Source organism: Simochromis diagramma, unplaced genomic scaffold (assembly GCF_900408965.1).
Source record: "Simochromis diagramma unplaced genomic scaffold, fSimDia1.1 OVJJ01000487.1, whole genome shotgun sequence".
Lineage (NCBI taxonomy): Eukaryota > Metazoa > Chordata > Actinopteri > Cichliformes > Cichlidae > Simochromis > Simochromis diagramma.
In genome coordinates, this window is record NW_024387305.1 from 718,604 (window position 1) to 744,150 (window position 25,547).

General features: G+C 39.4%; 1 protein-coding gene across 3 annotated transcripts in view; it reads left to right on the plus strand.

Annotated features, from left to right (window-relative positions):
- Positions 1 to 25,547, plus strand: part of LOC120716918 (phospholipid-transporting ATPase ABCA1-like) — a 35,248-nt gene that overhangs the window by 5,383 nt on the left and 4,318 nt on the right. For 2 of the 3 annotated variants that reach the window (XM_040004624.1, XM_040004625.1), the window contains exons 4-41: positions 742 to 883; positions 1,004 to 1,122; positions 4,846 to 4,967; positions 6,638 to 6,829; positions 8,343 to 8,432; positions 13,944 to 14,187; positions 14,307 to 14,446; positions 14,531 to 14,647; positions 15,434 to 15,628; positions 16,639 to 16,847; positions 16,929 to 17,105; positions 17,188 to 17,410; positions 17,641 to 17,862; positions 18,050 to 18,254; positions 18,358 to 18,471; positions 18,595 to 18,769; positions 18,908 to 19,039; positions 19,133 to 19,272; positions 19,383 to 19,520; positions 19,635 to 19,864; positions 20,049 to 20,121; positions 20,267 to 20,469; positions 20,597 to 20,648; positions 20,866 to 20,979; positions 21,215 to 21,363; positions 21,574 to 21,698; positions 21,946 to 22,044; positions 22,184 to 22,373; positions 22,660 to 22,754; positions 22,866 to 22,898; positions 23,011 to 23,116; positions 23,350 to 23,424; positions 24,027 to 24,196; positions 24,294 to 24,471; positions 24,597 to 24,712; positions 24,808 to 24,952; positions 25,091 to 25,214; positions 25,323 to 25,452. In XM_040004624.1, the coding sequence (XP_039860558.1) occupies positions 742 to 883; positions 1,004 to 1,122; positions 4,846 to 4,967; positions 6,638 to 6,829; positions 8,343 to 8,432; positions 13,944 to 14,187; positions 14,307 to 14,446; positions 14,531 to 14,647; positions 15,434 to 15,628; positions 16,639 to 16,847; positions 16,929 to 17,105; positions 17,188 to 17,410; positions 17,641 to 17,862; positions 18,050 to 18,254; positions 18,358 to 18,471; positions 18,595 to 18,769; positions 18,908 to 19,039; positions 19,133 to 19,272; positions 19,383 to 19,520; positions 19,635 to 19,864; positions 20,049 to 20,121; positions 20,267 to 20,469; positions 20,597 to 20,648; positions 20,866 to 20,979; positions 21,215 to 21,363; positions 21,574 to 21,698; positions 21,946 to 22,044; positions 22,184 to 22,373; positions 22,660 to 22,754; positions 22,866 to 22,898; positions 23,011 to 23,116; positions 23,350 to 23,424; positions 24,027 to 24,196; positions 24,294 to 24,471; positions 24,597 to 24,712; positions 24,808 to 24,952; positions 25,091 to 25,214; positions 25,323 to 25,452 (5,503 nt within the window). The remainder of the gene's footprint in view (positions 1 to 741; positions 884 to 1,003; positions 1,123 to 4,845; positions 4,968 to 6,637; positions 6,830 to 8,342; positions 8,433 to 13,943; positions 14,188 to 14,306; positions 14,447 to 14,530; positions 14,648 to 15,433; positions 15,629 to 16,638; positions 16,848 to 16,928; positions 17,106 to 17,187; positions 17,411 to 17,640; positions 17,863 to 18,049; positions 18,255 to 18,357; positions 18,472 to 18,594; positions 18,770 to 18,907; positions 19,040 to 19,132; positions 19,273 to 19,382; positions 19,521 to 19,634; positions 19,865 to 20,048; positions 20,122 to 20,266; positions 20,470 to 20,596; positions 20,649 to 20,865; positions 20,980 to 21,214; positions 21,364 to 21,573; positions 21,699 to 21,945; positions 22,045 to 22,183; positions 22,374 to 22,659; positions 22,755 to 22,865; positions 22,899 to 23,010; positions 23,117 to 23,349; positions 23,425 to 24,026; positions 24,197 to 24,293; positions 24,472 to 24,596; positions 24,713 to 24,807; positions 24,953 to 25,090; positions 25,215 to 25,322; positions 25,453 to 25,547) is intronic. The other variant, XM_040004626.1, reaches the window with a different exon arrangement.

The following is a 25,547-nucleotide window of genomic DNA, read 5'->3' on the forward strand; positions in this document are numbered from 1 at the left end:
TTTTCCTACTTTTAAGTGAACTGGCTATCATCAGTCTGAACTTTCTAACAGTTGTTCTGCATTTTATAAAAAAAATTCAGGAAAACTATGCCAAATATGTTAGATCACTACTTTACTCATCCAGGGAATTTTTGTTTTATTCATAGAAGAATCTGTTGGACTTGCCAACATTTACTTGCACCGAGTGAACATGTGATAAGACTCGGGGAATTACATTACTGGCTGTCAGTACAGCTGGTTTCACAACTTTGGCCCCATTTAAGTCAATAAGATTGCAACTCATTGATTGAAAGCACAAAATTATCCTGGTAGTATTCGTAAAGATTTTTTTTTCCACTTTTGAAAAGGAAAGTTGTCACCTCCAACAGAATTTCCTCAAATTTTCAATTCAGCTGCATCGCAATTAACCCAATAAACTCACGACAGAAAGTTAATCATGGCTGTGTCAACTTTCTGACAATGGTTTGCTTTCTCTTCTTATCTTTTGTATTATAATAACTGGTTCTACTCTGTCAGTTGTGGTTATATCGGTAATGTTAGTTCATGAGAGTTCAAATTATGTTAAAGATAAAATCAGCACTCTTTAATACTGATGTTGCAATGATGTATATGTTCCCAGTTGGTAGTTTAATGCTATCAGGTTTTCTTCTGCAGTGTCTGTCATCTGTTTTATGACTTCATTTAACAAAAGCTGATATTATTACATCAAATTATATCTGAATTTGTATGTATATTTTTCAGGTCACTTCCCAAACAAGGCCATGCCTTCAGCAGGTACTCTGCCCTGGGTACAAGGTATCATCTGTAATGCCAACAACCCCTGCTTCCGTAATCCCACACCTGGAGAGAGTCCTGGGGTGGTGGGAAATTTTAATGATTCTATGTGAGTACTTTGGCTGTCAAATGTATTAATATTTAACAATTTATGCACTGATTCACAGAATTCAAACAACACATTTTTTTTGTTTCATCCAATTCTCATCCTTCTCATCCTAAACACCAGAATCTCCCGTCTGTTCACTGATGCCAAGAAGATCCTGTTGTACACTCAGAATGATAAGAGCTATGAAGGCTACAAGGGACTGCTAAGAGCCCTCAGGAATCTTCAGAAAAACACTGCTCGTAAGTTTGTGCCTTTGATTATTTGGTATTTTTTGTGTTAGTAAGTGTTTGAGGATCAAGTGACTGATCATTGATCACCCTTTAACCCACTCCTCCTCCCTTTTTACTCTGAAAAAGACCCAAGAATATATTTCCAGGTACAAGTAAGAGCTGTAATGTCTTGTGATCTGCAGTGAGATCGACTTCAGTCGTTGCAGATCAATACACTGACAAAAATATGCTAAACGTAGATAAAGTGACTTAAGATCATGTTTGCAGTGTACCAGCTCGTGCAACTAATGGTACCCTGAGTACTCAGAGGCCCCTTATCTCAGTCCACCAGATGTCATGGGCCCGTTTTCTGAGCAGCTAGTGGGTGTTGCACTTCTCCACTTTTATGTGTCGCTGGTGGTAGCAAAGTCTAACCTGCCCTGACAATCACACCATAATCATAATAAGGATTTTCTACTTTGTCTGGATTGGAGTATTGTTTCTTCCTGTCTGTTACCGATAAAGTTTGCACATTTAGGGGGGAAACATATAATGATGTTATGAAAAAAAAACATTATTAAAGGATAAAAAGGAGGATCAGAAGGAAGGCATTTCAGGACAGTGTATAACAACATTAAACAGCAGTGATGTAACTACTAACCTCCCTTAATTGGTGATGTGAAACGAGGAAGTCTAATTAATCTGGCTGCTCTTTTGTTTGACTCATTAGTGTTTCCTTGCTTTTATACTCACGCAATAATAAGTACATTTATTTTCTGATATACTGAGAAGCTAAAGCAATTATAAATTACGCAATAAAACACGGCAATCAGTTTCTTGTTATTTTGGGTACCTTAGCTGACTTTGCTGTTTTGTTAGCCTGGAGATACAATTCATTATGCAATGATTCCTACAAAGCAAAGCATGGTTAACGAAAAAATCACCTCACACAAAGAAAATATGGACTGTCAGTTTTCAATTGTAAAGATTTCTCAGTTTCCATGCCTTGTGTGGCGTGTGATATCGTATTCCTTTTTTCTCTCAGAATTTCTTTGGAATGCCTTAAAAACCAGTGATATATCTTATCTATCTGTGCGTTATTACATTTTATTTTAAATGGAGTGAACAGGGAGCCATGGGGTTTCTTTTTAACACAGTTTCTCTGTATCTGTGCACTTCATCATAATTGCTTTGTGAAAGCCCAGCGGTCTGATAGTCGTCAATCCCATATTCCACTCAGTATCTCTTTTAATCCACAAAAGGAAATGAGCTGATATAGAGCAGAGACAGCGCTGTGTGATGCCAAAGAGGGCAAACAGAGCTGGTGCTGCTTCAGAGTGATGCTATAAGAATAACAGCCTAGATCAAAGAGCTGAGAGTGGAGCCTCTCACATGTTGGTTAATAATTCAGCACTTGTATGGAGGTCATTTCAGTAAGACCTTAACTGATAAAGGTGGATTGTGAAGTGTTGTGGACACGGATAAGCTTTTTGACTTTAGATAACAAGACAAGTGGATGACACTGTATGTTATTTTCATTGATCAGATCTAACAGATATCTGTGGTGTGAGATGACAATGGACAATTACATCAAAGTAAACAATTCAGCAGTAATTTGCAATATCCAATATGCTGCATATTGCCATTGCTATATATGCAATATGTTTTTGAAATGTGTTTAATATCATAAGAGTAGATGAGAGGTAAATATATTTTGATTTTGATTCTTAACCATATTGCTAATCTTCACAGAAGTAAAGCTTAATTGCAATTGCATAGTGAATCTTCCACCGTCTTCAATCTGCCTGACTGCTTTAAAAGACTTTATTTGAGTGTTGTTTTGTTTTTTGAGCCCGAGCTTTTGAAGTAGAAACTTTAACAACAGTTTGCAAAGACACTCAAAAACTTTCAGAACAGTGATTATAGTTCTTATTATGTAACATCGATAAACAGTGAATGGAGAGTGATCTACAACACAAATAGGCTCACATGCCAACATACAACAGACAGTCCAGCAGGTTTTTTCCCCCTTGAGGTTAATTTCACCTTAAGTCTGTTAGATGAGTTTTTGTGACAGATTTGGTATCACAGAAATGACAGCTTGATTTTGAACTAGTTTGACCAGTGATGCCATGGTCGCTAAGGTGTGTGTCAGTACTGTTTAATTACAAACAAGATTGATAGGTAATGCCAGGAACATGTACAGACTTGCAAATGTTAATATGGGACTTGCCCTCATATCAGGCTGGCACCAACGCAGGAAAAACACACATAAACAAATACTTCAAAAACTGTTCCTGTTCCTGATACGTGATAAGTTGCTGACTGCACAAAGTACTGCTAGATTTTCCATTTCAACAAGGTTGCACCATCCACACTGGTGTGTCCCGAAGGGTCTTTGGATGCGGTGCGCCATGGGAGCTTTGACTTCCTACTGGGGCGCTGATTAGACCTTATTAATACTCCCTAGCTGTTACCAGCTGGGACTTGAGGTCACACATAGACAAAGACACACAAAGGCACACAATTAGTTGTACATGCACAGGTCCATAAGGACTGGTAAGGGTATTTAGGACTTTAAAAGGATGTAGATGTTAAAACTTTCACCCTTACAAACAATTCACACACTATGGCGCGTAGATATGCAGGCAGTAAAAAAAGTGACACCACACATGTGCCCTCAAACACACAGAAACACACTGTTCCCTTTCATTTCCTCTCGGGGGATGTTCTGTTCAGTCGAGACAAGTGTTTCCTGTCTGCATGAGTTTGTGTGCGTTTGCATCTGTGCTTGTTATAAAAACCAGAGAGCAGAAAAAGATTTACTTAAGATGATGGGGAAGGAATGGAAGATGAGAGGGGTTGTAGGAAGATGTTTTTTAAACAAGCATTCCTGATTTATAGTTGAGTACAGACTAGATGAGAGCAGATAAAAACAGAATAGACGGCCAGTAATCAGGCAGGGTGGTAAAAGAATGCGTAAACCTTTTTTTAAAGGGAAAAAGTTGATAAAAAAGTATGTCGTTCCACCAACAATCTATTCTTGCGAGCTGAAGGAGTTCCTGTTCTTGCTACATGATTATTCTACTTAGTAGTTTCATTCACGGCTAGTAAATAGATGGCTTTCAAATGGTCTAAAATGTTAGTTAGAGGGCAGAACACTGTGTGAAAGGAGAGATGGGAAAATCTGGGGAGCTAAATCCTTATAGAGGAGAAGAAGACACAATATTTAGTCCAAAGTTGAATGCCCTGTAGTAACCCCGGCTGAGTTCCAAACCTGGAGCTGAGGAATAGAGAGAAGTCAGTGTGTATGCGTGCATGTGTTTAACCACACAGCTTACTCAAGCCAGTTTCTGAAATGGTTTGACTTCACTGGAATGCAGCAAAGTACAACGAGTGCAGATGAGACATTGTGTTTCTGGGTAAAGCCATCATTGTTCATTTCCTTTATCTTTTTTTGGAATTAGCCAAAAAAAAAAGGATTATCTGTGTGTGGAGGTCATTTATCATCGAATCACTGAATCTTTAATTAAGGCCTTTAAGTTTTACAATTGTGAGATTGAATCTTGATAATATAAAAACAGTCTCTTTGCAGATATGTGCTTAGATAGAGCTTATAACTTTTTGAAAGCAGTTTGTTTAAACCTCTTCTCCTGGGATATCTGCTATTTGTCTTTATGTCAGAATCAACCACTAGAAAGTGGTATTATTATTATTATTTTTAATCAGTGTATCTGGATTTGTTTCCTTTAGGTTTCAAGCTGAAAGACTTTTTGCGTGATGATGAAACCCTTTCTCACTTCCTGCATCACAATGCGTCACTTCCTCGTCACGCCCTGAAGCATATAGTGGAGGCTGATGTCAATCTTGAGAAGGTAAATGAAGACAGTTGTCTAGAATCATTATTATTTATTTTAAAATCTTTCTTCAGTAACATTCACCAATGGGTTAAATGTTTTCGTGCAGCTTCTCTTACAACCTGAGAACCACTACCAATACTTGTATCACTGTTTTTTTTCTTCTTTTTTATGAGATAATCATAACCACCCCTGGTCACAGTGTTTGTAAGTAAATCCAATGACCTTGGCTTCATAGCGTCTATTGGGCCACTGTATTCTGCTGTGGCACAGCTAAGCCCTTAATACCCGAGAGAAAAATCAGAGTGGGTGAGGGGCAGATGGGTGAAGAGGTTGTCCCCTTATCATTAGTCTTTTTGTTCAGTTTGTTTTTTCTCTAAACCCAGTGTAATGGAAACAATTTAAATGAGGTCATGTATGCTTATATATATTGGTTTTTTTTCTTTTTTTTAAGTCAGTAATTTAATTATTTTCCATTATTTTTACATTAGAAACTCCCTTTTCTGTTGTCACCTCCCTCACTTTGAAACGATTCCTCTCGTCTTGTGTTTAATTTTCCATAATTCAGAACATGCTCATGCGCAGGTCAACACACAGAACACTTCTTCTTCTATGCAAACAAACTCCATAGAACATACATTGACTGATCTGCCTACCCTCAACAACAGCTCCCACCTCAGCACATCACATCATCCTTACTTAGCAGTTGGAGGGCTGAAGTCACATGGCCGCTTCACTCCTCCCTTCCCCACATTTCTCCTCACGTGCAGAGACCAAAGCTCAGAGACAAATTCCCACTCTGGGATCATGTTTTACCATCTGTTCATCTCATTCCTCTCTCCCGGACAGCTATTGATCAGATAGGGCGATGTCCTTTTGGTCAGAAATTTCATAAAGAGCATTATTGAAGGAGAGGAGAGAAAATTCAAGGAAGTATATCTTGCCATATATTGCTGTGTCCTTTGTTGTATAAAGTGAGAGTGATTCCCAGTCCCTCGACCGTTCTGCTGTAAGCACTGATGTTTTCCCAGTGAAAAGACTGGAAGTTGTGTATGTCTGTGCAGATTGTGAAGTCTGATTGACATGATGGCATAACAAAAAATGTTCAAGGACATTTACAAAACAAGACACTGACACAAGTACACACATTTCTACAGTCTTGAGGAAAAGGGGCCTTAATTGTGGCTGCAGCTGCTTAATAAAATTTCTTTCTATCTTTGTGAGTTTTTAAAAGAGAAAAAGAGGGATAATTTTTTAAGGCAAAATGAATTTCTTAGAATTGAGTTTTGCTTGGAGTACTGGAGTACTTTTAACGTTTGTCCAGTTTGTTCTTGGCTTACCCAGCATCGCCATTCAGAACGTTTCTTACCTCATAATTGCTCAATAATATTTTTTCTGGGAACATCATTGTTTTGCTTACATGGTCAGCTTTCAGGAATTTATCAGTTTGTGCGTGTTTTTTGGATATTAGTCATATAAGAGCCAGTAACAGTCACCTAGGAAACTTTGTTATTCACCAAATTTTGATGCAGTTTTACTTGTAAATCCATCGTAGCTTAACTCAATATATAAAACACACACAGACATTAAAATTCTCCTGTTACATTATCTCACCTATGCATTCTTTTTCATTATTCTCTATATTATCTCAATCCTGTTTTGTCTTTTTTCCCCTCCTCTCTTTTTAGGTCCTCACAAAAGGTTTCGGCTTCCATCTCAGAGATCTCTGCAACACCACACCACTGGAGGAGTTTGTCCACATTGCTGACCGCAACGTGTCCCGCATGACTCAAGAGATCATCTGTAAGAGTTCCAGTGATTGGCTGAACAAGGCCCAGAGCCACTTCCTGTCTAACTTGGACTTCCTAAAACCTGTTCGGGTAAGTTGAAATCCATGAAATGATAAGTTTAGAATGGATCTTAATTTTGACATCAAATGTAATATTGCTAATAATACCTATATAACATCTTATTTTAGTATTTCTGGGATAAAATGAAACATAAAAAAACAGATGAAAAACTTGTAACTCAATAGTGTGTCAGAGTATAGCACTATAAATCTGCCAGCTGTGTTTACATATTTGACCGGGATGTGGTATCTTGTGTACCTGCCCAGAACTAGGAAGACATGCCCTTCCTGTTTAAAATGGAAAATATGCATTATTGTCACGGAACTGTGACGCTTCATGGTTATAGTAAAACTATTACTAGTGCTCATGTATTTATTCAGATATCCCCAAAGTGTTTTTCAGTCAAACAAAGTACTTTTTTTAGAAGTCCCTAGCCTTCTTTTGCAAGGAGAATCACAAATGATCTTTATAAAAACACCTTTTGACCAGTCAGTGGTCAAAAGGAATTATAGTTATAACCACAATCTCTTATATTTTGTGCTCCCATGTCTATTTTTTGTTTGCTTTGGGTTTTTTAATTTCTTTTCAGCTTAACCTCCCTTCTCCCTGCATGTTTCCAAAACGCCTGCCCTTTCCCTCCAAACCCATGATAGAAATGTGAGTCATGATTGGAAGGATGGGAAGAGGTCAGCCAACATTATGCAGCACAGAATGTTCAAACAAGAAACAAACACAGGAGGAGAGAAATGGAGAATATCTCTGAATGTCATCATTGTCAGTAAAGTTAATAACCATTGCTGGTGTTGTCTTGCTCACTCGCGTGTAAATAAGGAACATTTCTGGCTCAGAGAAGCGTGATTTTATCAAGCCAAAAAATCATGTGTATGTCTTTTTAATTGAGTCTTTAAAACAATGATGCAAGACTGGGAAATTTTTCCAACAGGAAAAAATTTGAATTGCATCATATGAAGACCGGAACTTGCATAAGTCAGTTTCTCCCCATTTGTGCATGCGTATGTGCATGCGTGTGTGTGTAAAACAGAGGGACAGTGGAGAAATTGTTAAGGCAAGAGAAAGTCAGGCAGACGAGCGAGCAACTTAGAGAGAAAGAACTTACTAGAAAGTTAAATTGTCTTTCTCTCTTCTTAGAAAGCCATTCTGTCTTCAGAAGCACCTGTGCTTTATCGAATTTCAGACATTCCAGCAGCTGACAACTAAGTGTGATATATGAGAACACTCTCACGCACTTGTATACTCACAGCAGCCTGACAAATGGAAACCTAGGTCAAACTAACATTGACCTAGGTTTCGTTGTTCTTTCTTGGGTCCCTCTTCATTCACCTTTGACCCAAATGTTATTCCTCCTCTTTACCCCACAACTTTCTCACCTTTCTCTGCCTGTGTGATAAATCTTTTCCTGTGGTCATTAGTAGTATATTATGCAAGAACAAAAGCAATTAGAAAATAGCCAATCAATTTTTATTTGTGCAGGCTACCTTAAAAATCTCTACAGCACAGTAACTGTCCTCTTTCTATCTCACAGAGGGATGTGAGGTCTGATCCAAAAGACGTTCAGGAAGTCTCAGCTGCAACCGACAATCTTCTGGAAAGCCTGGGAGCACTGGCCGTTGAGGTAAACACACCGCCGATGTATACAGATAACGCGACCCCCCCATGTTAACATAACACGAACAAACAAGGTTACTGAGGTATTTGTGTCCAAAGTTCAGTCCCCTATAAAATCAATGCTTACCAAGAACCAAATCTCACTAAAGATATTTAAAGTTAGGGTCGAGGTAGTAATAAGTAATAGAAAGCACACTGTGCACTTTGATTCGAAAAGGTTGTTCTTATAAGAGTCTTTTATAACACCTCATATAAAATCAGATCTCCTCTACTGACACAGTGTGCTCTGATTTACTAGGGTCCCTCTGTTTTTAAGCGATTTTGCACCACAGATCACGTTTTTGTACAAACAGCAGAAAATAAATTATAGTCTAAAGCATAAAAAACTGCAGTAATGCATCTTGTTGAAGCTTAGATAAAAGTAAGCAGGCTGTGAAATATTCCTGTAAAAGCTTTGCTCAGCAGGCAACCAGGTGCACTGTCTTCACTTGTCTCACATCATTGCAGACAAGCAGTATAGAATCACGTGCATGCACGCTCACTTCCACGTCTGAGCTAATGTATCTTAGCGTTGCTGGAGTGTAGTTAGAAACGAGAGAAGCTACAACACAACCTTCTTTCTCTCAGGCCCCTGCTTGGTGAGTTGGCAAAACATAAAGATCCAGTCGTGAATGCAAGTGTGTGTATGTGTTGGTGTATGTTCCTCCTAAGCAGCTGCAAGAACACCAATGTACTTCTGTCTTCTCCTCTTCTCAGCAGCTGATGTTGCATTATTCCACTCTCTGTTCTGTGTAAATGATTGATAAGCATAATCTCATAAAAAACGTTTTTTAAAAAAAGAATTTCAACTGAAATCATTCTTGTACAACTTCCTCTGTGATTTACCATGCTTATATTCATTTTGGCCACAGCTGCTTAGAAACTTTTAAACGTCACTGGAGACTTGGTTATGTTTTAGGTTGCTGAAATTGGGAATGAATTGCTATCATGCAGTGGCATAATGACCAAAAAAGACTATAATTCTTTTCAGTCTGTTACTTTGTTAGAAGCAGATTATATGACGTTGCTTAGCTGGCTGATAGATGAGGTATGCAGCTGCCAGAATGGAGACGTGCAATCATATACCCTCTTGTTCCCAACCAAAAATCATTCACAGCCTGTGTTTCAAGCCAAGGCTTATCACTATTGAATGGCATAAAGAGCTTAATGCATTTTCAGAATTTTTCTTCAGGAGCAAAGAAAAAGCCCTTTTCCACATTACCAGCCCTGTGACAAACCTCATGAAAAAAAGTACAGATGTTAATGTTTTTAATGTGTCAGGTTTATGTTGTTGATTGTCATTTATGCTTAGAAATATCTACTCATATATGCTTAGAAGTATATAATCATTTGTAGATTGAAAGAATGTCTCATCCTAGGAGGTCTGTAACAACTCTGTGTAGCATGAAGAGGGGGGTGCGTTCACTCCTCTCCAGAGTGTTCTGGCATAGATCACTCTTGGGATCATGAGCAAGGTTGTATCTTTTCTTGCTGATACATGGTATAGCAAACACATCTATATCTGTTTTACTCTAAGTGCCTTTTGTTTAGATGAACTGGAAGGGAAGTCGTTTATGAGGTCACACTCTGACACCCCCCCCCCCCCCCCCACACACACACAAATACTTACACAACGCACAGGCAAGGTACTCTTTGTGTGTATATAGACGTGATATGTTAATGAACCTATATATATTCATGTAACCTCAAAAAAAGAGCAGTGTTACGGTTTAGCGGACGAGAGCAACTGGGGTCAAGCGAAGGAACGGTGTTTGTCCAGTTCTCTCCGTGCACGAGAAACATAAAGAACTTTGCCTACTCGTGTCTTGCTTTGCTGTGTAGTTAAAATGTCTTGAACGTTCAGGCGAATAGGTTTAAGCTACAAACCTATCAAATGTTTGTTTGGGGGTTTTTTTCAAAAATGTCTACTTTTTAAAGTACACACAGCGTGCAAAATGCATGTGGTATGAATTGAATTGAATTGCATTGAAAACATAAATATTCACATAACTGGGCAAGGTGGGCAGGGTTTTAGCTACCTCCTGGCTTTTCATTAAACACTGGATAAGTAGTGTGAGCGAGCCTGGCATTATGGAGCAATGAGATGTAACTATTCTTATCAACCAGCATCTCATAACTACATGGAAAATTATGCAAAAAGAAATGGTCCATGTCAGACTTACATAATGGTCGTTGTCTGACTCAGACATCGCTGCCTTTTATTTCTCTGCTAGCCATGATGAGTTTAAATTTTTAATGTATTGTTAAACTAATTACTTAAGTACTTTATCTGAACCCTTTTCTCAGTTTGTAAGTAGATTATTTTGGTTTTGCTGAGGAGGCAGGCATTTGTGCACTAATAATCTGGAATCCCCCCTCAGAATTTATACTAAAACCTTCATTATGATTGGTGGCAATTATTGAAAAGGGGGTCATGAAAAAAAGTCTGGCAAATGCAGACTATTTGTGCAAAATGGATTTAAAACTCTTTTTAGAGTTTTTAAAGTCAGCTGAATCTCTGACATGACCAGATGAACAAGAGAAAAGCTTTTAACTTAACTTTTTTGACTTGTATAGTGTTCATTAGAATTTTTCACAAAGAAGCCCAGTTTACAGTGCATACAGCAACATTCTTAGCTTATTTACTCTTTCATGCTTTATAATGATCAGTGTATCGTTATGTGTTTTTCTAATCGGTTTACGTTATCAGAAAGAACAACTGTGTGCACCTGCAACTCCCATTCTATTGTTTTGTCTGAGAATTTGGATCTCTTTGGAAGTTATGTAAATGTATTTTATACTTGTGACTTGATGTTCACAATTATTTTAGGATTGCCCTCCGAGGGTCTGTTCTCGTCTAAATAGCTGTGTGCTTGAGCGGAAACTTGAACTTTAGTAACCTGGTGTAGACTCAGCTGTGGGGTTACTCTAGGATGATCTTTCTCTGCTGCCTCCATGTCTGTGTCGATGTGCGTGTGTGTATTTTTGTGCAAGTTCCTGCATGGATGTGTGTATTAGTCACCTAGTCACCCAAGATAACATGGGCAGTAACCCACTAGGGAAATGACACATTAATTTAGTCACACAAAAGCGTTTTCAGCACAAGGCAAGTACGCACTCATGCAGACCTATATATAAATTTTGCCTGGTGGCTACATGCAGTGTTAAATACACACACACACACATACACATATGCACAGCCTGATATTTTTTTAATGTATTTTGACAGCCACAAAACAAAACTTCCTAAAAGACTCTGATATGCACCCAGTCAGCACTACAGACAGGCACATACTGGCAGAAATCATCACCCACAGTTCTTTGTACATGACAGAGCAGGAAAGCATGTGACCATTTGATGTGGCTGCAGGATCAGCTGCAAAGCGACCGCATACAAAACGAGCTCAGCGAGTGCAAATGTAGGACGCAACAGGTCTTTAAATTACGGCTCAGTTTCTCTTTGTTTGAAAACTACGTTGAATATTTGTTTTCCTGGCAAATAGCGAATAAATAAATGAATAAAAATGACATGGAGCAGCTGATATTAAGTGACAAAGATGACAGAGAAAATTGTGGTTTTTATTCTAAAGCAGGAATGCGTGGCATTTCAGAAAGGCGTGTGCGTTTCTACTTGTCTGGCTTGAATGTGTTTATATGCGTTTGTGTGTGTGCATGTGTGTTTCTGTGTCAATGAGCATGTACTCAGTAACAGTTGTCAGAATAATAGGGCTGTACTTGTGGAGCCTGCGGATGTTTGCCAGTTACGAGAACGCCCGATAGTAACCTTTCTTTGTTCTTGTACCTTCCTCTGCTTTCTGTGCTCATTTCTACCTCCTGCTGCAGCCTCTCACACACTGTCTTGTTTGTTTGTTTGTTTGTCTTCAGTTTCTTTCTTCCTTTCTTTCTTTCTTTCTTTCTTTCTTTCTTTCTTTCTTTCTTTCTTTCTTTCTTTCTTTCACATTTTTATCTTATTTTTTCAAGAAAGGGTCTGATTTCTTCATCCTCCATGCTTAAAGCACAAAGCTCAAAATTACCGTATGCCCTAGTACCCCCCTTCCTTTCACAAAAGTCCCCCTTTGAGTGGACTTGAAATGCTTGATTTTTTTTGTGCGTGTGTGACGCTGGAATTGCTGAAGTTATCGTCTGTTTTCTTTCTTTTTTACTTTAACAAAAGACATCCTTCTCTGTCACGAGTCGGTGACATAATTGCGTGTGTAGGTAGCTGATGACCAGTTTGGAAACTTAACAGTGAACTAGTGTGGACTTGTCTGATGACCTGTAGTAACCTCAGTGTGAACCAGAATGAACTCCCTGCTTCCTTCAGTTCGATGTAACAATGCAAATGTATGTTGACATCACAATAATTCCAGTTTTTCTGGAGATTAAAACTGGAAGGATATGCAAAAGAAAATAATCTTGGTCATTTTAGATTTGTTACATTTTGTGCCAATGCCAAACAAATGTTTAACTGAATGATGAGTGAATGTCACAAAGTTTATCTAACTTAAAAGTCAGCTTTCCTTTAACTGTGTGCACATTAAAAACACATGCATAAGCAGCAGAAAACTAGCAGAGATAACTGCTGTTGAAATGCAATGCAAGTTCTGTGTTATTTGTTACAAAACGTACACATGTGAGATGTACAATATGATAAATATCATCATCTCAGCTGCTTTTTATGTAAGACGCTCAGCAGTAGCATGCAAGTCACGTGCAGAAATACGTGTTACATTTTATCTGACCTCTCCTCATGCACACACATACGCAGGCATAATGATAGACCAGGAACACCAGTTAAATTTATCTGAGGCAGGCAGACAGCTAAGTGCTAAGTGTCTCCACCCCTCAGTGCAGCACTTGACTTCCACGTCCAGAATACCAACCATAGAGGAGATGATAACCTTCAATATCTTCACACCTCCAGCGTCACACACAGGCACTCAAACATTTTATATTACTGTTGTCACAAACGATCCTTTTTCAAATAAGGATGTGGGCATATTATTTTCAGTTTGCTCGTTATCTGTTTAATCATTCAGGACATTTGAGAATACCTGAAGAAGAAATGTGTGCAGAGCAACTTCGAACACGTATGGGAAGACACTTGAAGTGATCAGTGGTGCATTAAACACACTCATGTTGTCATTCAGGATGAATTTCAACCATGTGGATCTGCATAATTAAAAAAAATAAAAGTGACAGTCTTAAATATATGCAGTTACTTTACTGTAAAAAGGCAATATGGTAAAAAAAAAAAAAAAAGCCTCCTGCCTGAAACATAAAAATTGTTCTAAAATTTTAAGATGATATTTTGTGTCTAAAATAGGTCTTTTCAGGAGCATTATCTCTATTTGTGTAGACAAACCAAAGATTGTCAACCGATTTTTTGAGGACATGAGAAGTAGATCTCTAATTTGACCTACTGCCACCTAGCAATCATCAATATGTTGACATTTCTATCTGCCTCTCTCTACTACAGCTTTCCAGCATGAAGAGTTGGAAGGATATGCGAAAGGAGATCCTGTATCTTACCGCAAATGCTACAGGGTCTCCAAATCAGATGTACCAGGCCGTGTCACGTATCGTCTGTGGACATCCTGAGGGAGGGGGCCTCAAAATCAAGTCTCTCAACTGGTATGAAGACAACAACTACAAGGCCCTTTTTGGAAACCACGGCAACGATAATGACAGTGAACCCATCTCCACTTACGATAACTCCTCCAGTAAGTGTCCAGAGCTCACCTATCAATTTAGTTTCCCAATAGTACAGTTTGTTAGTCAAATATTTTGTTGTTACAAATACAAGGTTCACCATTTAAATGTCTCTGTTTTTATTTTTCAGCTCCTTATTGTAACAATTTGATGAAGAACCTGGAGTCCAGTCCCATTTCCAGAATGATCTGGCGAGCTCTGAAGCCCCTTCTCATGGGGAAGATCCTTTATACACCAGACACTCCAGCAACACAGAGGATCATCCACGAGGTATAGTTATCGCTTAACATATAAAATCCCCATTAGAGGTGTGTATGAACCATTAAATGAAATTATCTTTGGTGGGTCTTTCAGGTTAATAAGACCTTCCAGGAGTTGGGTGTGCTGAGGGACCTTGGAGGGATGTGGGAGGAGATGAAGCCCAAGATTTGGAACTTCATGGAGAATAGCGAGGAAATGGACATGGTCAGGGTGAGTGCGTGCAGGGGCATTTTCCTTTGGCACACATCAGCACTGTCTGCTTTGTGTGCTTCCTGTTTACATGAAAGGATCGCCTTTACTGAAATGTAATTATGTATAATTATATATCTGATGTGACCTCAATAGCAAAGAGTGTTTATGTTCTGGGATTTTTTTGATGAATTTATTTGAAGCTATCGAAATGAGAATTTGGCAGCTGAGGAAAAAAAGCTCGTAAACCAAAAATAAGAACTGATCTCATTTAGGCCACACTTGTTCTCGTTCAAATAAGAAAAGAGCCGGACCAACCACACATGTGCTTGGTTGACTACTTGTTCTGCCACGATTAATGAGCATCGTTCTGGATTCATCCTATTGGAGTCAGTTTACTTGTTATTATGTTCTCAAAAATACATCACAATAAGAAGACATGTAGTTTATAACATGGCTGTGCCTGAGAAATCTGTTCAGCATTTTCATGTGGGAATTACATAAAGCACCACCTGGTGGTGAAGGGTTGTAAAAATACTTTGATGTTACTTACTGATAATGATTACATTTTGAGTTTAATGATAAGTTGCTGTCAGGGATAAACTGCCTGAACAAGCAAGAATGCATGCAGGAGTTTTTCACAGTTTGGCATTTTGCATCACAAAAAGAAGAAGGTTAAAAGACAATTTAAATGAAAAAAAAAAAAGAACTTTCAGCTTTTCCAGCATCTTAAATTTTTTTTTAATCAAAATCAGCATTGTTACTTTGATTTTATTTGTTATTAAATGTTATTTTTTCTTTTTGCAGACCCTGCTCCAGAATAATGCCAGCGCTATGTTCCTTAACACCCAGCTTAGTGGGACTGAGTTGCGCGTGTCAGATATAGCAGCATTCCTCTCTAAGACCTCAGTTAACAAAAAACATGCAGGATCGGTCTACACCTGGAGAGACGTCTTCAATGAAACCAACCACGCCATACAGACCATTTCTCGTTTCATGGAGGTTAGTGTTAATAAAAAGTGCACAACAAACTGTCATGTGCTGCCATGTTTTTTGAGATTTTGGGATTAAAGCCATAATAACGTGAGTCTGAAGTTGTGTCTGTAGAATAGGTGTTCATGCATGCAGAAAAATAACCGCTAATTTCACATTTTTTGGCATCACAGTACAAATCTGCCATCATCTTCCACTGTTCAGTGCATTTGAAATGCTTTCAGATCCTCACAGCTATTTACTTCCCATATATAGATAATTTTATTACTGTAATTGATCATTTTAGTGTGAATCTCAATGTGAATCTGACCTGGTTTTGTCTGACCTGTTGTCTCTAGCCACTGCGGATAATGTTATTAAATGCACAAATGCAATACAAATCACTTAAAAAGCCTCACTTAGGGTCAATTACATGTTCAGCAAAATCACAAACAACTCACTGACCTACTGACTGTTTCACCCTTTAAGATCATATGATGTGTGAAGCTTCTTGCACTGTGAACTGTGTCGAGGACAACCGTACACAGTCAAAAATGACATACATATGTAGCATATGGTGTGTTTTAATTGTTATTGTCCACCCACATTTCATTATGCTTTCTAGCTTTCTGTTGGCATAGTAGAGACTTGCTGTGGGAGGATCTGGTACAAGTCTGCTTCTGTCAACTAAAAAAGTCTGAAGCTAATCTGTAGGAGCTCTCAACAAATCAGCTAAACAATCCTGGTGTGGTTACAAAAGCACCTGAGTTTGTGCAATCGGGTGTAAAGTTCATTGTTGTTTTCCAGTTTAAATAAATGTAATTCTGAGAAACTGTGTGACTACTTGAGCTGAAACTTTTTTAGCATTCGTAAGAGCTGAGTAGTTTGTTTTGGAGCTGTTAAGGACTTAACACTTGAACTGGATGTCTGCAGGCTGATGGCGTCTTCAGTATGAACAATTTTCAGATAAAAGTTATTGCAAAAGTGCCTTTTTTCTAGCTAAACTGTAATTAAAACCATTCTTTATCAAAATTCTTCAGTGTGTGAACCTGGACAAGCTGGAGCCAGTGGCTAATGAGGAGCGATTGGTCAACAAGTCCATGGGTCTTCTTGATAACCAGAGGTTTTGGGCTGGAATCGTGTTTCCTGACATTGCCCACAACAACAGCACTGACCTGCCACCCAATGTCAATTACAAAATCCGTATGGACATCGATAATGTGGAGAGAACAAACAAGATTAAAGACGGGTAAGTGGCCGTGTTGACCAGACGGTTTTTATTTATTTTCCCTTTTCCTTTGACCCTCTTGATTTTCATCTTGTTTTGCAGATATTGGGACCCTGGTCCCAGGGCAGACCCCTTTGAGGACCTGCGGTATGTCTGGGGTGGGTTTTCCTACCTGCAGGATGTAATCGAACAAGGAATTATCAGAGCTGTCACCGGCACCAAGCAGAAGACAGGAATCTACATTCAGCAGATGCCCTACCCCTGCTACGTTGATGATATGTAAGTGAATGCTGTGGTTAAAAAAAGAATGTGTTTCAGTTCTACAGAGGATATGTGTGTAACATTCAATGCGCTTTTTCAGATTCCTGCGTGTGATGAGTCGGTCAATGCCTCTTTTCATGACCTTGGCATGGATGTACTCAGTAGCTATCATCATCAAGGGAGTGGTATACGAGAAAGAGGCACGCCTCAAAGAGACCATGAGAATCATGGGACTGAACAATGGCACCCTTTGGCTCAGCTGGTTCATCAGCAGTTTAATCCCCCTGCTGATCAGCGCTGGGTTGTTGGTGATGTTATTGAAGGTTGGTGCAGCCACAGGCACACACACGTATGCCCAATATGTCACCATGAAGGAATGTCAGCAAATTATAGAAAACAAGTGAACATGCTCGCACTGATCATTGCAGATGTTCATACTCAGCACAATTAAGTCACTCTTTTTCCATGTTGTCTCCAAATTTAATTAAAAGGTGGAAAACAACTGACATCATTCTTTTCTCTCCCTGTCTCTTTTGTCTGACGTCCTTCTCAGATGGGTAACCTGCTGCCTTACAGTGACTCCGGCGTTGTGTTTCTCTTCCTGGGATCGTTTGGCGTAGTTACCATCATGCAGTGCTTTCTCATCAGCACGCTGTTTTCTCGTGCCAACTTGGCAGCCGCCTGCGGTGGCATTATATACTTCACTCTCTACCTGCCCTACGTGCTTTGTGTTGCCTGGCAGGACTACGTGGGCTTTGGAGCAAAAATTGTTGTGGTGTGTTGAATAGATTTAATTACACACTTATGAATACAAACATGATTCGTTTGCATTTTGTACTCTTTCCTCGTGCCTTTGTCTTAAAATATTACTTCTATGTTTGAATATAGTGATTAAAAACAAGCTTGCTGTATGCAGGCATAATTTTCTGTCCTAAAATTTGAATGCTCTTTCATTTTCACAGAGTCTCCTTTCTCCTGTGGCTTTCGGTTTTGGATGTGAGTACTTTGCCCTCTTTGAGGAGCAAGGAGTGGGAATACAGTGGTCAAACCTACTTGCCAGCCCTCTAGAGGAAGACAGCTACAACCTGACCACCTCCATCTGCCTCATGCTGTTTGACGCTGTGTTGTACGGAATAATGACCTGGTACATTGAAGCTGTTTTCCCTGGTGAGTTGTGCAAAAACTTTGCAGTTTGGGTATTTTTCCCTTTAGCGGACAAATTGCACATGAGCAATATGAATTATTTGACAAGCAATACATTCTGTTACAGGTCAGTATGGGATCCCTAGGCCCTGGTATTTTCCCTTCACTAGGACATATTGGTGTGGAGAAAAAGAGAACAAGAACATCTCCACCCCTCTGTCAAAGAAGGGTAACGCTGATGGTACATATCATAATCATCATTATCGTAATTTTTAGATATACAACACATCTTCACTTTAAACTACTTAAAGTTTGGATGGCATACCAGGATAAATTATGCTGTTTTTTTGTGTCTGATTTGCAGCTGTCTGCATTGAGGAAGAGCCAAGCCACATAGAGCCAGGTGTTTACATTGAGAATCTCGTGAAGATCTACAGCCATGGAAACAAACTGGCCGTGGATGGCCTGTCCCTGAGATTCTATGAGGGACAGATCACCTCCTTCCTCGGACACAATGGAGCTGGCAAAACCACAACTATGTAAGATAGTGCACATGTTGTCTACAGTACTCCTAAGTTTTGCTGAGCTGAGAGTTTGACACTTGATAAAGGATTTAAAAGTTTGCCCAGCTGAAGTGCTGACTGTATTTTTGTGTTTCCTTCTTGTTTCTGATCAAGGTCAATCCTGACAGGGCTGTTTCCACCCACCTCTGGCACAGCCTACATTCTCGGCAAAGACATTCGTTCTGAACTCAGCACAATCCGGCAGAATCTGGGTGTATGCCCTCAACACAACGTACTTTTCAGCATGTACGTATGCGTTACTGGGGGACAGACTTTTGTGGAAACTTTGAGTCTTTTGTGCTTTGGCTGTTAAGTGAACTGTTGCTTGCTGTAATGCAGGTTGACAGTCGAGGAACACATCTGGTTCTACGCCCGCCTGAAGGGTCTTTCAGAGGAGAAGGTGAAGGCGGAAATGGAACAAATTGTGAATGATGTTGGACTGCCTCACAAACGAAAGTCTCGCACAAGCACCCTGTCCGGTCAGTTTAAATTTGATTTATTTCAGTGGGCAGGTTGTGCAAAGGGATTTTCTGTTTAACGCTTCTACAGAAAGTCTGTCTCTGACTTTTATTTCTTGATGTCTTTTTAGGTGGGATGCAGAGGAAGCTGTCAGTGGCCTTGGCTTTTGTTGGTGGTTCAAAGGTTGTGATTCTGGATGAACCCACAGCTGGTGTTGATCCCTACGCACGCAGGGGCATCTGGGATCTCTTGCTCAAATACAGACAAGGTAACTAGATCTGATATTGTCTTAGCTTGTTATTTTTGTAGTTTTACATAGAATTTGAGTCAAGAAATCCACCCCCAAGAATGAAATGCCAAATTCATTCTTTTCTATTCTTAGGCCGCACTATCATCCTGTCCACTCATCACATGGACGAGGCTGACATCCTGGGTGACCGCATTGCCATCATTTCGCACGGGAAGCTGTGTTGCGTAGGCTCCTCTCTTTTCCTGAAGACCCACTTGGGGACAGGCTACTACCTGACCCTGGTCAAGAGAGACTATGACTTGACACTACAGTCATGCAGGAATTCTGCCAGCACAGTCTCCTATAGCAAGAAAACAGAAAAGGTACAAGAAATGTAAAAAGCAATATTAAGCTTTTTCAAATGAAGAAAAAAAAAACTTTCTGTATCATTAATACAGAAATATACTCTACTATAGTAAAATAGAAAATATACATGCTGATTGCTAATGAAGGACAACTGATTTAGTCTTTTTCTTCCCTCTTAACATTGTCTTGTCTTTTAAACAGGAGGACAATGTATCAGAAAGCAGTTCAGATGCTGGTCTTGGCAGTGAACCAGAAAGTGAAACCACTACTATTGGTAAGAATCAATAACAAAGTGGCTGTCTTTCTTATAAAATTAAGCCCACATTATCAGTTTGAGCTCCAAAAAGGAAAGCTGTAATGTAAAATGACCTCTGTCCGTTTACTAACTTCTCACTCTCTCTGCTTCTTCTTCCCCATAGATGTCTCCCTCATTTCCAATGTGATTTTCAAGCATGTCCCTGAGGCTCGCCTGGTGGAGGATCTCGGCCATGAACTCGCCTATGTCTTGCCCTACCAGGCTGCAAAAGATGGTGCCTTTGTGGAGCTCTTTCATGAGCTTGATGACCGACTGACTGACTTGGGAATCTCAAGTTATGGAATATCTGATACCACCCTAGAAGAAGTAAGATACTACATTTTCATTTGGTTGGAGTTAACTTTTTTACATATTTATATGTCATTTGCATTATTTTTTGCAGTCTGTTTTCACCTTAGCCAGTATTTTAATTTATTTCCCTCTAACTCTTCAGATTTTCTTGAAAGTGGCTGAGGACAGTGGAGTGGATTCAGTTGAGCTCTCAGGTAAATCTGGGATATGTATTCCAACATTTCCACACCTAACGTCTCCTATGCAATCTACATTATAACACCATTTGTTGGTAAACATTAGATGAAATAATTAGAAATTAAATGCTGTGTACACTGAGTCTTAAATAGGAAGCATCAGGGAACATAGAGAAGACAAAACAATGGAATTTAAATAGTTTAGCTTAGCTCACTGATTCTCATGTGGCTGCAGATGGAGTCGTGCCCACCAGAACCCGTCGTCGTCATGCGTTCGGAGATCACCAGAGCTGCCTGAAACCCTTCACTGAGGATGACTTTGATTTCAATGACTCTGAAGGTGACCCAGGTAGAAATGGATTACCCAGCATGAAGTGCAGTGATAGCAAAGATCTTTTTTGCTATCATTCATCAAATCTTTCAGCCTATGCTTGTACCTAAAGTTTCATTTTACCAGATATATAAATATAAACAAAATTACAAATTTGCAGACATTAAGTTATTGCAATCCATGTGTCACAAGTTATGTTTCCATGTTGTCACACTGCAGTTTTGCTGATGGGTATCATGTTGTCTGTGTTCAGAATCCCGTGAGACCGACTGGCTTAGTGGAACAGATGGCAAAGGGTCATACCAAGTGAAAGGCTGGAGTCTGAAGAGACAGCAGTTTGTAGCACTACTGTGGAAACGATTCCTCTATGCTCGACGCTCTAGGAAGGGCTTTTTTGCCCAGGTATACTGGCATTAAACCCACATATATGGGCTCTACACACACTGTTAGCCATTATATGAATGTTTATGCCTCGCTCAATCATGAGGCTCTTCCTAACTACTAACTTAATTGCCCCTTGGGGATAAATAAAAGTCTTTCTGGTGCTGATTCTGATTCTATAAAATAATAGCTGTATTTTTCTCTTTTAACATCAGTGCTGTTATCTTTCAGATTGTGCTTCCGGCAGTGTTTGTGTGTATTGCCTTGGTCTTCAGCCTGATCGTTCCTCCATTTGGAAAGTACCCCAGCCTGGCTCTGGATCCTGGCATGTATGGAGAACAGTTTACCTTCATCAGGTAAGATAAAATCTGTCTGCAAAGAACTTTAATCCATTGTTTTGCAAAATAGCCCATTTTCCTCAGCCCATTAAAGATGTAAAACGTTACATAACGCTGCCTATCCTTTAGTGTTCTTACCAAAGCTGTAAATGCTAAGTAGAATTTTGTGGCGATGTTCTTTTAACATGTATTTCTCCTACTTTTAGAGATAGTTTAAAATGGCATGTGTTATTAAAAGGAATGCGTTTTGTTTGTGCCTTTGAAGTAATGACATGCCTGAAGACCCTCATACCAACAATCTGCTTGGAGCTCTGACAGCAGAACCTGGCTTTGGAACACGCTGCATGGAAGTACAGCCAATACCGTGAGTTAACTTACATTTAGGAAAAATATTTAGATCTATATTATAGATCGTGTAAAAATCAGTCAGAATTTCAGGAAGAATGCTCAATGCATATGGACAAATTGGAGATTTTAATATGAGCGCCCTCTTTATGCTCCAGGGACATTCCCTGCACTGCAGTTCAAGATGAGTGGTCGGTCCCTCAAGTCTCTCAAAGTGTGAAGGACATGTTTGACAAAGGAAATTGGACCATGCAGAATCCGTCTCCATTGTGTGAGTGCAGCTGCGAAGGGCGCAAGAGGATGCTGCCCGAGTGTCCATCTGGAGCTGGGGGGCTTCCACCACCACAGGTTAGAGATCTTTCCTTCTCATTGTTACCAAAGCACTTGCTCATAGGGGGTCATATGATTATATTTTCTCAGTTTTCTTTGTATTATTCTAGGGTCTTTACTTTACAACATAAATTACCTTGAGGCGACTGTTGTTGTGATTTGGCTCTGTATAAATAAATAATTGAAATTGAGATGGCAAATATAATCTAAAACCAGTTAAAACAAAAGTCATATAATAAGTGTGAGCAACCAACTAGATGAATAATGAACACGAAATAACTGATTTGTCTGTTTTTGTATCCAGATGAAGCTCAGTGAGACAGACACTCTGCAGAATTTGACAGGCAGAAACGTTTCAGACTATCTGGTTAAGACCTACGCTCAGATCATTGGCAAGAGGTAACACTCCTCTGACATGTTATTATTATTTACCTTGATTTTTTTTTAATGCAAATTGTTCTCATTCAAGCAACTATCAAGTACTGAGTAATTTCTTTTTCTTTCTTACAGCCTGAAGAACAAGATCTGGGTCAACGAGTTCAGGTACAGTAACAGACATGATGCATCTTTAGTTCCTTCACAAATCGATAATACTGAGTGAGTGCTTCTCCGCTGTGTCCTTTCAAAGTATTAAAATGGCTGTAATCTATTGCAGATATGGCGGATTCTCATTAGGTGCAAGGAGTTCACAATTTCTGGCCCACGCAGATGAAACTGATCGGGCAATTGCTCAGCTGAGGAGACGTTTCCATCTTGAAAGAGTAAGAGATTTTATTACATTATGTACTACATAATCCATAAACCGTTCCATAATGGCCTGCTTTGATTTTGTCGGGATAAGACTCTTACAGGGGGTCTGTCTGTGCTGTTATAATTACAGCTGTACTGATGATAAACATGGTATCTTATTACAAGTCTGAGCAGTGTCAGTTTACACATGTGCTAAAAAAGACTTGGCTCACTTCTTCTGTCTGCTGCCTCGCCCATTCTCCAGGGAGCTGCAGCAGATCGTTTCTTTCACAGTCTTTCCACTTTCATCCAAGGATTGGACACCAAGAATAACGTCAAGGTTAGCACACACACGCACACATGCACACACGAGACAGCAGTTATACAACAGCACGTGGCTCTGGACATTACAGTTAAGCCTCCTTGATCAATTCCTTCAACAATGCCATTGTTAAACCTGCAGCTTGCACACAAAATGTGTAGTACTCAACCTACATGCTATTTATGTTGAGTATGTCATAAATAATGAACATTACATAGATTCCCCTCCACATTGGTGAGATTTATTGCCCTATGTTTTCTTTCTTACAGAGTACCAAGTAATGTGTATTTTTCTTGTACTTGTACTTTCACATTTTAAATGCAAATGGTGTCTGGCACTATTTGGTGTCCAAAATAACAGCAAATGCACTATAACATTAGAACCTAAGTGGGGTTTTTTAAGTGCTACTTTGACTGTGGAAAGATAATAAGTGCTCAAGAGGGGGTAAAATAAATGAGTGCTGTAGACTTTTATAGTATTAAAAAAATAATAATTCTTTACTCTTACAGACTTGTAACACTTAGCTGATCTCCAAGCTGCTGTTTTATGTCTAAGCTCCTTTTATTTAGTCTCTAATGTTACAGCAAGTGAAACTCTCACAATTGCCTCTCTTAATGCAGATTTGGTTTAACAACAAAGGCTGGCACAGCATTGGTTCCTTCCTCAATGTGATGAACAACGCCATTCTACGGGTGAGTCTGCCAGGTGGAAAAGACCCCACAAAGTTTGGCATCACTGCCTACAATCATCCACTCAACCTCACCAAGGAGCAGCTCTCACAAGTCGCGTTGTGAGTATTAAAGTGACTACAGTGCTGAATTCAAAGGTTTAACTATCTCTTTGGCCTCTCCTTACTCCCGTTGTGTCTTTTGTTATTTCTTTTCCAGGATGACAACATCGGTGGACGTGCTCGTGTCCATTTGCGTCATCTTCGCCATGTCCTTTGTGCCCGCCAGTTTTGTGGTCTTTCTCATCCAAGAGAGAGTGAACAAGGCTAAACACATGCAGTTCATTAGTGGAGTACAACCCTTCCTCTACTGGCTGGCCAACTTTGTCTGGGATATGGTAAGTCATTTTAGTTTTTCTAAACTTAAGGTTCATTTGGCTCAAGACTTGAAAAAGACTTGAAAACCACAGTCGTGATAGAACATCTAGCTTATTGAAATTACATTTTTTTATCCCATTTGCAGTGTAACTACATCGTTCCCGCCACACTGGTGATCATCATCTTTGTGTGTTTCCAACAAGACGCCTACGTCTCCTCCACCAATCTGCCTGTGCTGGCTCTGCTGCTGCTACTATATGGGTAAATTAGGCACAAACACAATTTCTTTGTCTCTTTCCGTTTTTGTTTATCTTTAACCTGTTTTCATATAAAATTCTGTTTGTGTCTTTTTTCAGATGGTCAATCACCCCTCTGATGTACCCAGCTTCATTTTTCTTTAAAATACCCAGCACAGCCTACGTGGTTCTTACTAGCGTCAACATACTGATAGGAATCAACGGCAGCGTGTCCACATTTGTTCTCGAGCTGTTTGGAAGCAATGTAAGCAGTTATTAGTAGCAGGAGACTTGTAAATTTGTAAGGAATTACTCAAAAATATCTAGAGTTGCAGGTTTTTGAATGACTGACATTGAATTTTCAACCTTTCTTGGCTAAATGCTGCCTTCATTCCTCCTTCAGGAAATCGGTGGCATTAATGATATCCTGAAGAATGTGTTCCTCATCTTCCCTCACTTCTGCTTGGGAAGAGGACTTATTGACATGGTGAAGAATCAAGCAATGGCTGATGCTCTGGAGAGATTCGGTAAACACAGCAGGCAGTTGTTAACTACAGCAATAAATGTGTTCTTATTAGTTTTTGACAAGGTACGAAAAATAAGTGTTTGTTCCTAAAATGTATGTCCTATTGTAGGTGAAAACCGGTTCCGCTCTCCTCTGGCCTGGGACATGGTTGGAAAGAACTTGTTTGCAATGGCCATTGAGGGTGTTGTCTTCTTCTGTATAACCATCCTCATTCAGTATCACTTCTGCTTCAAGGCCAGGTGGGGGAAACTTATTACATACATGTGATTATTCTGTTTTAAATGCATTAAACTTTGTTCTCCATATCACAACACTCAGACTTAACTCCTTTCCT